At 43.7% G+C, this 12711-nt stretch overlaps 1 protein-coding gene across 3 annotated transcripts in view; it reads left to right on the plus strand.

The window, feature by feature from the left end:
- The window catches only part of LOC109907403 (CMP-N-acetylneuraminate-beta-galactosamide-alpha-2,3-sialyltransferase 1-like), a 44121-nt gene that overhangs the window by 18390 nt on the left and 13020 nt on the right, over positions 1-12711 (plus strand). For 2 of the 3 annotated variants that reach the window (XM_031793491.1, XM_020505342.2), the window contains 2 exons: positions 1215-2038; positions 5963-6156. In XM_031793491.1, coding sequence (XP_031649351.1) covers positions 1748-2038; positions 5963-6156 — 485 coding nt within the window. In that variant the 5' untranslated portion in view covers positions 1215-1747. The remainder of the gene's footprint in view (positions 1-1214; positions 2039-5962; positions 6157-12711) is intronic. The other variant, XM_020505343.2, reaches the window with a different exon arrangement.

A 12711-nucleotide genomic window follows, 5' to 3' on the forward strand; every position in this document is an offset into this window, starting at 1 on the left:
TTAGTTTCCTTTTTTTATATACACATTTAACCCCTTTTTGGGGTTGGCACAAAACTACCTTCATACTTCTGTACCAGTTACTTTCAGATGAGTCCCGTGACACTTGTGTGGGTTGTAGAGCATCTCCGTGTCCATAGAGAAGTCATAATAGTTTGTAGGTCAACCTGTACGGACGTCACAGACTTTTTTGTGAGAAGACTGATTTTGGGGACGTCTCATAGTCTGACAAACACCAGTCTAGCTCTGCTAGACATATCTAGCTTAAATTGACGGATTTTGATGGGGATTTTGTTATTATGTTACTTAGATTCAAATCAAAATGTATTTGTCACATGCGCCGAATACAACAGGTGTTTCACCTTACCGTGAAATGCTTACTTTCAAGCTCTTAACCAATGGGGGGGTCAATGTAAATAGTCCGGGTGGCCATTTGATAAATTGTTCTGCAGTCTTATGGTTTGGGGGTAGAAGATTGCACCAGTGCGACAATCGACTCTAGGGGCTTAAGGAAAGTGAGACTAGGTATTGAGGCTGATTAGCAGTTAGTAGCAGCTGGAACTTGTTTGAGGAGTTACGTTCAAGACAACTAGTTTAGTGTTGCAAACGGTCTTTGAGGCTGATTGGCAATAGTTAGCAGCTACTGCTTGTTAAATTGCTAGGAAGCTGCATTCAAGACAACTAGTTAAGTGTTACATTCAAGTCTGTTCCTTTCTCTTGCATTTTTGTTCATTCTTGACACCATCAAAAAAACACCCCCAACCTCTGGTGTCTTGTGTCCTTTTGGAGATCTATGCTAGACTGACATGCCACAGATTGTAAAGAGAAAAAAGGTGAAGTTAGTATGTTTGTGTGCTAAATCCTAATTTTATCACCTTGGCCTATAATTTGACAAGAGCATTTTCGGAGTGGAGAATGGCCATAGACTTGCCTTGGCTGAATGTGAACAATACGGTGAAATGTTCTGTGTTTTCTGTGAATTTAACAGTAAACCCAGACCTTTCTGCTGGATGGTGGAGCTCTGATGTCCTTTCATGTAGAAATAGATCCCAGGGGGTCTTCCTGCTTTTCTGTTTTTAGTATACAGCTAGAGTTGGTTCTGGGAATACTGGAAGTTGAAAGCTGTTGAAGGGAATTTTTTTAATCACATATGATCATTCCTTTACTCGGCGGTGTTTGTATTTTACATTCATGTCTCTTGTTTGTTTGCTGTCTAGGGAAATGATTGACTGGACAGGCAGTGAATGCTAGACGCACAAGTCACTGACCTCACACTGTCAACCGCAGAAGAGCAGCTGGATGCAGTTACTCGGCCATCGTTAAGCTGACAGGACCATCCTGGATTGTGGACCACCATTTAACTACGGTGTTATTGTTCAGCAGACGTGTCATGGACATACACAAGGATTCCTCATCTATGTGATTTTTGTCTGACCGAACATTTTTTCTACAGAATGCCAAGGCTTTCCCTTCAAAATATAAGGAACTAGTATTCTGGTCAGCTTTTTTACTCTGAGATGTTGTTGTTTTCCAACAGAGTGAAGAGGAGCCTGTAATTGTGATGAGGAAGACAGGGACTGTTTCTGTTCATCAGAGGAACCCGGCATTCAGCCTGTTAGAGCCACGAAATCTCCAGGGGAGGAAATATTCTCAGACATCACTTGGAAATTGGAATTTTCAATAAGTTTTTCTCTGTTTTTCCCTTCCTTCCACCTCCCAGACAACTAAGTTTTTAATCTACCACTACACCATGTCTCTATCGAAGTGGAGGAAGATCAGGGCATTTACTGTGTTTTCATGCATTGTAACTTTCACCACGTTCCTCTTCAGTTACACGTTGAGAGATCCCTCTCTGTACTTCTTCAAATACGCCATCCGCAAGTCGGACAGCTTCTTCTCTAAGGGCCAGTGTGGCTGTCGACAGTGTATGACCGAGCTGGAGGACGACCCCTGGTTCACTGAGAGGTTCAACCTGTCTGTCCAACCTCTGATGTCTAGGAGGAACAGCCTGCTGACTGACGACACATACCGCTGGTGGCAGGTGAGATGTTACCACTGCTAGGGTTAGGATTGAACTGGGATGTGGACATGAAGCTAGGGTTGGGGCTGTGCTAGGGTTAGGGTTGAATTGGGATGTGGACTTGAAGCTAGGGTTAGGGTTGAACCAGGATGTGGACAAGAAGCTAGGGTTAGTTTGAACCAGGATGTGGACATGATGCTAGGGTTAGGGTTGAACCAGGATGTGGACATGAAGCTAGGGTTAGGGTTGAACCAGGATGTGGACAAGAAGCTAGGGTTAGTTTGAACCAGGATGTGGACATGATGCTAGGGTTAGGGTTGAACCAGGATGTGGACATGAAGCTAGGGTTAGGGTTGAACCAGGATGTGGACATGAAGCTAGGGTTAGTTTGAACCAGGATGTGGACATGAAGTTAGGGTTAGGGTTGAACCAGGATGTGGACATGAAGTTAGGGTTAGGGCTGAACCAGGATGTGGACATGAAGCTAGGGTTAGGGCTGAACCAGGATGTGGACATGAAGCTAGGGTTAGTTTGAACCAGGATGTGTACATGAAGTTGGGTTAGGGTTGAACCAGGATGTGGACAAGAAGCTAGGGTTAGTTTGAACCAGGATGTGGACATGATGCTAGGGTTAGGGTTGAACCAGGATGTGGACATGAAGCTAGGGTTAGGGTTGAACCAGGATGTGGACAAGAAGCTAGGGTTAGTTTGAACCAGGATGTGGACATGATGCTAGGGTTAGGGTTGAACCAGGATGTGGACAAGAAGCTAGGGTTAGTTTGAACCAGGATGTGGACATGATGCTAGGGTTAGGGTTGAACCAGGATGTGGACATGAAGCTAGGGTTAGGGTTGAACCAGGATGTGGACAAGAAGCTAGGGTTAGTTTGAACCAGGATGTGGACATGATGCTAGGGTTAGGGTTGAACCAGGATGTGGACATGAAGCTAGGGTTAGGGTTGAACCAGGATGTGGACATGAAGCTAGGGTTAGTTTGAACCAGGATGTGGACATTAAGTTAGGGTTAGGGTTGAACCAGGATGTGGACATGAAGTTAGGGTTAGGGCTGAACCAGGATGTGGACATGAAGCTAGGGTTAGGGCTGAACCAGGATGTGGACATGAAGCTAGGGTTAGTTTGAACCAGGATGTGTACATGAAGTTGGGTTAGGGCTGAACCAGGATGTGGACATGGAGCTAGGGTTGGGGTTGTGCTAGGGTTAGGGTTGAATTGGGATGTGGACTTGAAGTTAGGGGTTAGGGTTAGGGCTGAAACAGGATGTAGACATGAAGCTAGGGTTAGGGCTGAAACAGGATGTGGACATAAAGCTAGGGTTAGTTTGAACCAGGATGTGGACCTGAAGCTAGGGTTAGTTTGAACCAGGATGTGGACATGAAGCTAGGGTTAGGGTTAGGGCTGAACCAGGATGTGGACATGAAGCTAGGGTTAGTTTGAACCAGGATGTGGACATGAAGTTAGGGTTCGGGTTGAACCAGGATGTGGACATGAAGTTAGGGTTAGTGCTGAACCAGGATATGGACATGAAGCTAGGGTTAGGGTTGAACCAGGATGTGGACATGAAGCTAGGGTTAGGGTTGAACCAGGATGTGGACATGAAGCTAGGGTTAGGGTTGAACCAGGATGTGGACATGAAGCTAGGGTTAGTTTGAACCAGGATGTGGACATGAAGTTAGGGTTGAACCAGGATGTGGACATGAAGTTAGGGTTAGGGTTGAACCAGGATGTGGACATGAAGTTAGGGTTAGTGCTGAACCAGGATATGGACATGAAGTTAGGGTTAGGGCTGAACCAGGATGTGGACATGAAGCTAGGGTTGAGGTTAGGGTTAAACCGGGATGTGAACATGAAGCTAGGGTTGAGGTTAGGGTTAAACCGGGATGTGGACATGAAGCTAGGGTTAGAGAGTTTGGATTATTCCACCCTCTGATGACCTGGAGGAACAGTCTGCTGGCTGATGACACGTACAGGTGATGTCAGGTTCTGAGACTTACAGGTGAATAACCATACAGGTGAGTTTGGTTCAGTCACATCAGGTTAACCCTCCTAATGATAATCAGGACAAGGAAGAAAACATTGTTTCCATGACGACAATATTAATGATACTGTACGTACCAATGCCCATGAACGATACCATCTCCTAGTCAGCTATACTTTGAGGTGGCTAATTTCTAAGATTCCACCAGATAGAACTGAATGACTACTTAATGAATACCATTCAACACTAGAGAAGTCTAGATCCAATAAACCTGAGGGAAAAAAACGTTACACGTCAGTATTTCAGAGACCAGAGATATTCTATTTTTGAACCTAATCCGTGGCCATATTGAGTTCAAAGCGTAGGCCGATGGTATGTTGAGCTCTAAATTATTCTTGCCTCAACCCTGCATCACAATTTGTCAGTTTATTCTTGGTTTTTCTATAGCAAGGTCACGTACAATGAAGAATGAGCTGCCGATCACTTAGGAACAGCCCGGTTACAACGTCTAACAGTCAAATGGTACGCCGTTGTTCGTTTTAATTCAAACATCAAAAGTCCATTCACCCTTCTTAGAAGTCAGTTAGGAACACTTTCTTGTAAATTAGAATTGATCCTGGGGCTATTACCAGTGGCTGCCACCATCGTGACTCCATTAAATTAAATCCGGAGATACACGTTGGAGGTGGAAGTATCACATGCCCTGAGGGGGTTCTATGGAGATGAGGTTATCACATTCACCTTGACCAATTAGATGTAAGAGTAGATGGAATATTAACTAGAAGGTAACATCCTGTTACTCATAACTTGTTTCATAAGAGGTGAAACCCTGCATCACAATTTGTCAGTTTATTCTTGGTTTTTCTATAGCAAGGTCACGTACAATGAAGAATGAGCTGCCGATCACTTAGGAACAGCCCGGTTACAACGTCTAACAGTCAAATGGTACGCCGTTGTTCGTTTTAATTCAAACATCAAAAGTCCATTCACCCTTCTTAGAAGTCAGTTAGGAACACTTTCTTGTAAATTAGAATTGATCCTGGGGCTATTACCAGTGGCTGCCACCATCGTGACTCCATTAAATTAAATCCGGAGATACACGTTGGAGGTGGAAGTATCACATGCCCTGAGGGGGTTCTATGGAGATGAGGTTATCACATTCACCTTGACCAATTAGATGTAAGAGTAGATGGAATATTAACTAGAAGGTAACATCCTGTTACTCATAACTTGTTTCATAAGAGGTGAGGATTGATGAGTACTGTCTTGATCCATCTACTGTCTCTGTTAAAAAAAAGTGTCTTGGTGTGTGCTAGGGTTGAATGGTGGTAAACCGGTTACTGAGATTTACTGGGATTTACTCCCAAAACCACTCCCTTTTTCCGGGATAAATAACTGTTTTGAAAGCCAATACTAACTCGCATTAGCGCAATGACTGGAAGTCTATGGGTATCGCTAGCATATTAGCCGACTTCCAGTCATTGTGTTAACGCTAGATAGCAATTGCGCTAATGCTACTTAGCAACTTACTTCAAACTGCACTCAGACATAAAAATGGTATCTTTAAGTTCATCTGACTCTGGGGAAGTAGATAAAGGGCCTCATTGCCGAAATCCAAATGTGTCCCTTTAACAAGTTTTTTTAATGCTGAGAACTGAAAGTATGTTTTTAAATAACATCCTTAGAATGTTCTTTAAACGTTACTAATGTTTTGAAAACCTTCTTTAAATAGAACCATGAGGAAACCTGTAGGAAACGTTATGGGAAGGTTGTATGCAAAATAACCATATGACAATCATTCTCTCACCAAGCACTAAGAAACATATGGTTCTCAGATAATTATGTGCTGGCTGGCCTGTCTCTGCTGTGTCTCTACCTCAACTGTCTCTGTTCTGGCCCGAATGGTTAAAGGCTGAGCTGAAAGGCTTGAAGGTCTCCCTCTCTCTCCAGTGGTTGCAGGCAGAGCAAGAGCCGGCCAACTTCAGCGAGGTGGTGGAGAAGTTGTTCCAGGTCATCCCTGATGCTGACCTTTACATGGATGCGGGCCCTGAGCGCTGTAGGACCTGTGCTGTGGTGGGGAACTCTGGGAACCTTAAGGGCTCCCGCTACGGAGCCCTCATCGACTCCAGTGATGTCGTCATCAGGTGAATCATCAAGCTTGTTTTTTGTTTATGAGTTACATAAAGCATTATGTTAGGAATTGAACTGCAAAGCCACATAAGAGTGATTTTGTTCTGTATAGCATTCATGCCTGACCAATATCTAGGCTTTGGTGTTAATTACAAGTGTAATCATTGTAGTCCAGTTTCTTGATTCCCACCCCCACCGTTGATAAGATTACACCTGAGCAGGGATACAAACGGTTTTGTTCTATCAAGGCGTTTAAAGCCTACAATTATCATCAAAATAGCTCATGAAAGGTTATATTGGAACAAACACAAGTCTGATCATTGTGACATGTTGGTGTAGACGCCCCATTTGGTTTGATGTCAATATGATTTCACCCTAACATAGACCGTTCCTCCCATCATGTCACACCTTTCAGGTGCCCTACCTGTTGTTCCCATGTCAGTTTGTCTCATAGAAGTCAAAGCCACTTGGCCCAAAAACCTGTTTTAGCATGAGGTGCCATGCGATTTAGGGCTTTCGCTATTTTGTAGTAGTCAACTGGGTGGGACTTGATATAGGTTAAGGAAGAAACACATAATTCCATCCAGGTCAGCTAATGAAATTGACTCCTGAGAAAACTTTCCTTAACTGCAAGTGGCAGTTAATCACCCTTGGTTTTATGTGTTCAGACTATACACGCTCCGGGACATAGATGGGGGTAGGGTAAGTGCCAATTCGTCCCTTTTTTTTCTATTTGAGGGCAAAAATGCTTTATTTTTCCATGGCAATATGCAATGATTTTGGCCAATTTGTTGCGAAAATGCGCTGATGAGGGAAAACGTTTGTTTGTGTGGCTTGATTGAACCATATTATGCGGATAATGTGCAGCGATTGGTTTAAATTGCAAGCCCTCTTTTTGTACGACGTTGATGGGTCAGTTTAACTCGATACCTGAGATGATTTGACTGTTTTATGCTGACAATAGTGCAGTGATTGGGACCTGCCAATACACTCTGAGAAGAAGAAATAGGGTTAGGGTTAGAGCAGGAAGGGTAATGAAGCCGACTGTAGACGAAGGTCGGAGAGTGAAACCGGGGGAGGTGCATCTGCGACAGCCGAAAGTTGAACACTGGTGATTTTCCAACATACCTTTGGTCATGTAGTGTATGTGTACACCTGCTCCTCCTTATTCCAAAATCATGGGTATTAATATGGAGTTGGTCCCCTCCTTTGCTGCTATAACAGCCTTCACTCTTCTGGGATGCTGCGGGGACTTGCTTCCATTCAGACACAAGAGCATTAGTGAGGTTGGGCACTGATGTTAGGCGATTTAGGTTTGGCTCGCGGTCGGCATTCCAATTCATCCCAAAGTTGTTTGATGGGGTTGAGGTCAGGGCTCTGTGGAGGCCAGTCAAGTTCTTCCACACTGATCTCAACAAACCTTTTCTATATGGACCTCGCTTTCTGCATGGGGGAATTGTCATGCTGAAACAGGAAAGGGCCTTCCCCAAACTGTTACCACAAAGTTCGTCTAGAATGTCATTGTATGGTGTAGCATTAGGATTTTCCTTCACTGGAACTAAGGGGCCTAGCCCGAACCATGAAAAACAGCCCCAGACCATTATTCCTCCTCCACCAAACTTTAAGGTTGGCACTATGCATTGGGGCAGGTAGCGTTCGCCTGGCACCCGTCAAAGGGTGATTCATCACTCCAGAGAACGAGTTTCCACTGCTCCAGAATCCAATGGCAGCGAGCTTTACACCATTCCATCCGACGCTTGGCATTGTGCATGGTGATCATAGGCTTGTGTGTGGCGGCTCAGCCATGGAAACCCATTTCATGAAGCTCCTGACAAATAATTATTGTGCTGATGTTGCTTCGAGGCAGTTTGGAACTCTGTAGTGAGTGTTACAACCGAGGACAGGCGATTTCTAAGGAGTTACAGTGCCTTGCGAAAGTATTCGGCCCCCTTGAACTTTGCGACCTTTTGCCACATTTCAGGCTTCAAACATAAAGATATAAAACTGTATTTTTTGTGAAGAATCAACAACAAGTGGGACACAATCATGAAGTGGAACGACATTTATTGGATGTTTCAAACTTTTTTAACAAATCAAAAACTGAAAAATTGGCGTGCAAAATTATTCAGCCCTTTTACTTTCAGTGCAGCAAAACTCTCTCCAGAAGTTCAGTGAGGATCTCTGAATGATCCAATGTTGACCTAAATGACTAATGATGATAAATACAATCCACCTGTGTGTAATCAAGTTTCCGTATAAATGCACCTGCACTGTGATAGTCTCAGAGGTCCGTTAAAAGCGCAGAGAGCATCATAAAGAACAAGGAACACACCAGGCAGGTCCGAGATACTGTTGTGAAGAAGTTTAAAGCTGGATTTGGATACAAAAAGATTTCCCAAGCTTTAAACATCCCAAGGAGCACTGTGCAAGCGATAGTATTGAAATGGGAGGAGTATCAGACCCCTGCAAATCTACCAAGACCTGGCCGTCCCTCTAAACTTTCAGCTCATACAAGGAGAAGACTGATCAGAGATGCAGCCAAGAGGCCCATGATCACTCTGGATGAACTGCAGGGATCTACAGCTGAGGTGGGACACTCTGTCCATAGGACAACAATCAGTTGTATATTGCACAAATCTGGCCTTTATGGAAGAGTGGCAAGAAGAAAGCCATTTCTTAAAGATATCCATAAAAAGTGTCGTTTAAAGTTTGCCACAAGCCACCTGGGAGACACACCAAACATGTGGAAGAAGGTGCTCTGGTCAGATGAAACCAAAATTGAACTTTTTGGCAACAATGCAAAACGTTATGTTTGGCGTAAAAGCAACACAGCTCATCACCCTGAACACACCATCCCCACTGTCAAACATGGTGGTGGCAGCATCATGGTTTGGGCCTGCTTTTCGTCAGCAGGGACAGGGAAGATGGTTAAAATTGATGGGAAGATGGATGGAGCCAAATACAGGACCATTCTGGAAGAAAACCTGATGGAGTCTGCAAAAGACCTGAGACTGGGACGGAGATTTGTCTTCCAACAAGACAATGATCCAAAACATAAAGCAAAATCTACAATGGAATGGTTCAAAAATAAACATATCCAGGTGTTAGAATGGCCAAGTCAAAGTCCAGACCTGAATCCAATCGAGAATCTGTGGGAAGAACTGAAAACTGCTGTTCACAAATGCTCTCCATCCAACCTCACTGAGCTCGAGCTGTTTTGCAAGGAGGAATGGGAAAAAAATTCAGTCTCTCGATGTGCAAAACTGATAGAGACATACCCCAAGCGACTTACAGCTGTAATCGCAGCAAAAGGTGGCGCTACAAAGTATTAACTTAAGGGGGCTGAATAATTTTGCACGCCCAATTTTTCCGCTTTTAATTTGTTAAAAAAGTTTGAAATATCCAATAAATGTCGTTCCACTTCATGATTGTGTCCCACTTGTTGTTGATTCTTCACAAAAAAATACAGTTTTATATCTTTATGTTTGAAGCCTGAAATGTGGCAAAAGGTCGCAAAGTTCAAGGGGGCCGAATACTTTCGCAAGGCACTGTATGTGCTTCAGCACTAGGTGGTCTCGTTCTGTGAGCTTGTTTGGCCTACCACTTCGCAGCTGAGCAGTTGTTGCTCCTAGACGTTTCCACTTCACAATAACAGTACTTAGAGTTGACCGGGGAAACTCCAGAAGGGCATAAATATGACAAACTGACTTGTTGGAAAGGTGGCATCCTCTGAAAGGGCCACACTGAAAGTCACTGAGCTCTTCAGTACGGGCTTCTACTGTCAATGTTTGTCTATGGAGATTCCATGGCTGTGTGCTCGATTTTATACACCTGTCAGCAACGAGTGTGGCTGAAATAGCCAAATCCAATCATTTCAAGGGGTGTCCACATACTTTTGTGTGTGTGTGTGTATGTAATCTCAGCAAAAAAAGAAACATCCCTTTTTCTTGACCCTGTCTTTCAAAGATAATTCGTAAAAATCTAAATGGCTTCACAGATCATTGTAAAAGGGGTTAAACACTGTTTCTCATGCTTCTTCAATGAACCATAAACAATTAATGAACATGCACCTGCGGAACAGTCGTTAAGACACTAACAGCTTACAGATGGTAGGCAATTAAGGTAAAAGTTATGAACATTTAGGACACTAAAGAGGCCTTTCTACTGACTCTGAAAAACACAAAAAGAAAGATGCTCATCTGCTCATCTGCATGAACGTGCCTTAGGCATGCTGCAAGTAGGCATAAGGACTGCAGATGTGGCTAGGGCAATAAATTGCAATGTCCGTACTGTGAGACGCCTAAGACAGCGCTACAGGGAGACAGTACAGACAGCTGATCGTCCTCGCAGTGGCAGACCATGTGTAACAACATCTGCACAGGATTGGTACATCTGAACATCACACCTGCAGGACAGGTACAAGATGGCAACAACAACTGCCCCGAGTTACACCAGGAATGCACAATCCCTCCATCAGTGCTCAGACTGTCCGCAATAGGCTGAGAGAGGCTGGACTGAGGGCTTGTAGGCCTGTTGTAAGGCAGGTCCTCACCAGACATCACCGGCAACAACATCGCCTGTGGGCACAAACCCGCTGTCGCTGGACCAGACAGGACTGGCAAAAAGTGGTCTTCACTGACAAGTCGCGGTTTTGTCTCACCAGGGGTGATGGTCAGATTCACGTTTATCGTCGAAGGAATGAGCATTACACCGAGGCCTGTACTCTGGAGCGGGATCGATTTGGAGGTGGAGGATCCGTCATGGTCTGGGGCGGTGTGTCACAGCATCATCGGTCTGAGCTTGTTGTCATTGCAGTTCATCTCAATGCTGTGCATTACAGGGAATACATCCTCCTCCCTCATGTGGTACCCTTCCTTTAGGCTCATCCTGACATGACCCTCCAGCATGACAATGCCACGACCCATACTGCTTGTTCTTTGCGTGATTTCCTGCAAGACAGGAATGTCAGTGTTATGCCATGGCCAGCGAAGAGCTCGGATCTCAATCCCATTGAGGACGTCTGGGACCTGTTGGATTGGAGGTTGAGGGCTAGGGCCATTCCCTCCAGAAATGTCCAGGAACTTGGTGGTGCCTTGGTGGAAGAATGTGGTAACATCTCACAGCAAGAACTGGCAAATCTGGTGCAGTCCATGAGGAGGAGATGCACTGCAGTACTTAATGCAGCTGGTGGCCACACCAGGTACTGACTGTTACTTTTGATTTTGACCCTATCTTTGTTCAGGGACACATTATTCCATTTGTGTTAGTCACATGTCTGTGGAACTTGTTCAGTTTATGTCTCAGTTGTTGAATCTTGTTATGTTCATACAAATATTTGCACATGTTAAGTTTGCTGAAAATAAATGCAGTTGACACTAAGTTCTCCAATTCTCCAAACATAGCTGGCTGAATTTTGCTACCATCGGAAACTTTGGGAAGATTGCCCATTATTTTGTTTTTCTAAGGACCCAGAAAACGGCAGTGTGAGAACCTATTCAAGTAAGTAAATATTTTTTGAAAATGGTTGTTTTTAGCTAGCTTGCTACAGAAACTTAAGTGTGCAGGCGGACTCAAATTAGCTGCTAATGTAATGTTCGCTATTTAGCTAACTGTATAGCTAGCTCAGTGAATTAAATATCACCAGCTTGCTAACGTCATATTAGCTAATTAGCTAGCTATCTTGATGTATTTATCGTTTTAACTAAATTCATTTGTAGCTAGCTAACAGACATGGAAGAGGGTGAAAGATTAGCTATCAATTCAAGCTGTCAGAGAAGGGAGAGTAGGCTACTCTGGATAGGGAAGATACCTTTTGCGGGAGGACATTTTTGAAAATATTCTCCATTTCTAGTCAATAGCGAGGAAAAACGTAGGACAGAGAGATATAGTAACATAATATTCAGTGCTGTCTAATTTGAGTATAATGCAGCCTGTTTCTTTAGAATGTTTTCTGTTCTCAGGTACAGAGAGCTGTGAAACTCTGTCTGCAGATGAAGAGGTCCCAGTGAATGTCCCAAGAGAATAAGGGTACATCCTTGTATACCATGGATTATATGTGTACCTATGTTAGCACATGTTGTGAACAGAAATACAGTTCAAAAGTCACACACAATGTTTTAACCTATTACAACTGGAGCAGGCCAACTCTGCTGGGCGTGCAGGTTTCTGTTCCAGCCCAGCACTAACACACCTGATTTTTAATGTATCAAAATGAATGAGTTAATAATCAAGTGTGCTATTGCTTGGCTCGAACAGAAGTCTGCTCCCCATTAGATCACGGATCAGTGGAGCGAGATTGGCCAGATCTGATATGGACTTTCTTTTGTTCACCTGAAATTATGCTTTAGTAATAATAGCCTACTTGTTACAAAAATGTCTAACCTTTTACATATGAGTTAGCTTACGTGTACACTTTGAAATAATATGAGATAGTGTTGAAGTTTAGTGTTTAAACTTGTTTTAATTGTAAACTGGCCTACAGTATGATCGCATTAGCCTTATGGGCATTTGCAAAAGACTCCTTGACAATGTGCATCTGAAGCAGAGAATAGCTTAACTCACACATTGTT

The sequence above is a fragment of the Oncorhynchus kisutch genome, linkage group LG17, assembly GCF_002021735.2.
Source record: "Oncorhynchus kisutch isolate 150728-3 linkage group LG17, Okis_V2, whole genome shotgun sequence".
NCBI classification, from domain to species: Eukaryota; Metazoa; Chordata; class Actinopteri; order Salmoniformes; family Salmonidae; genus Oncorhynchus; species Oncorhynchus kisutch.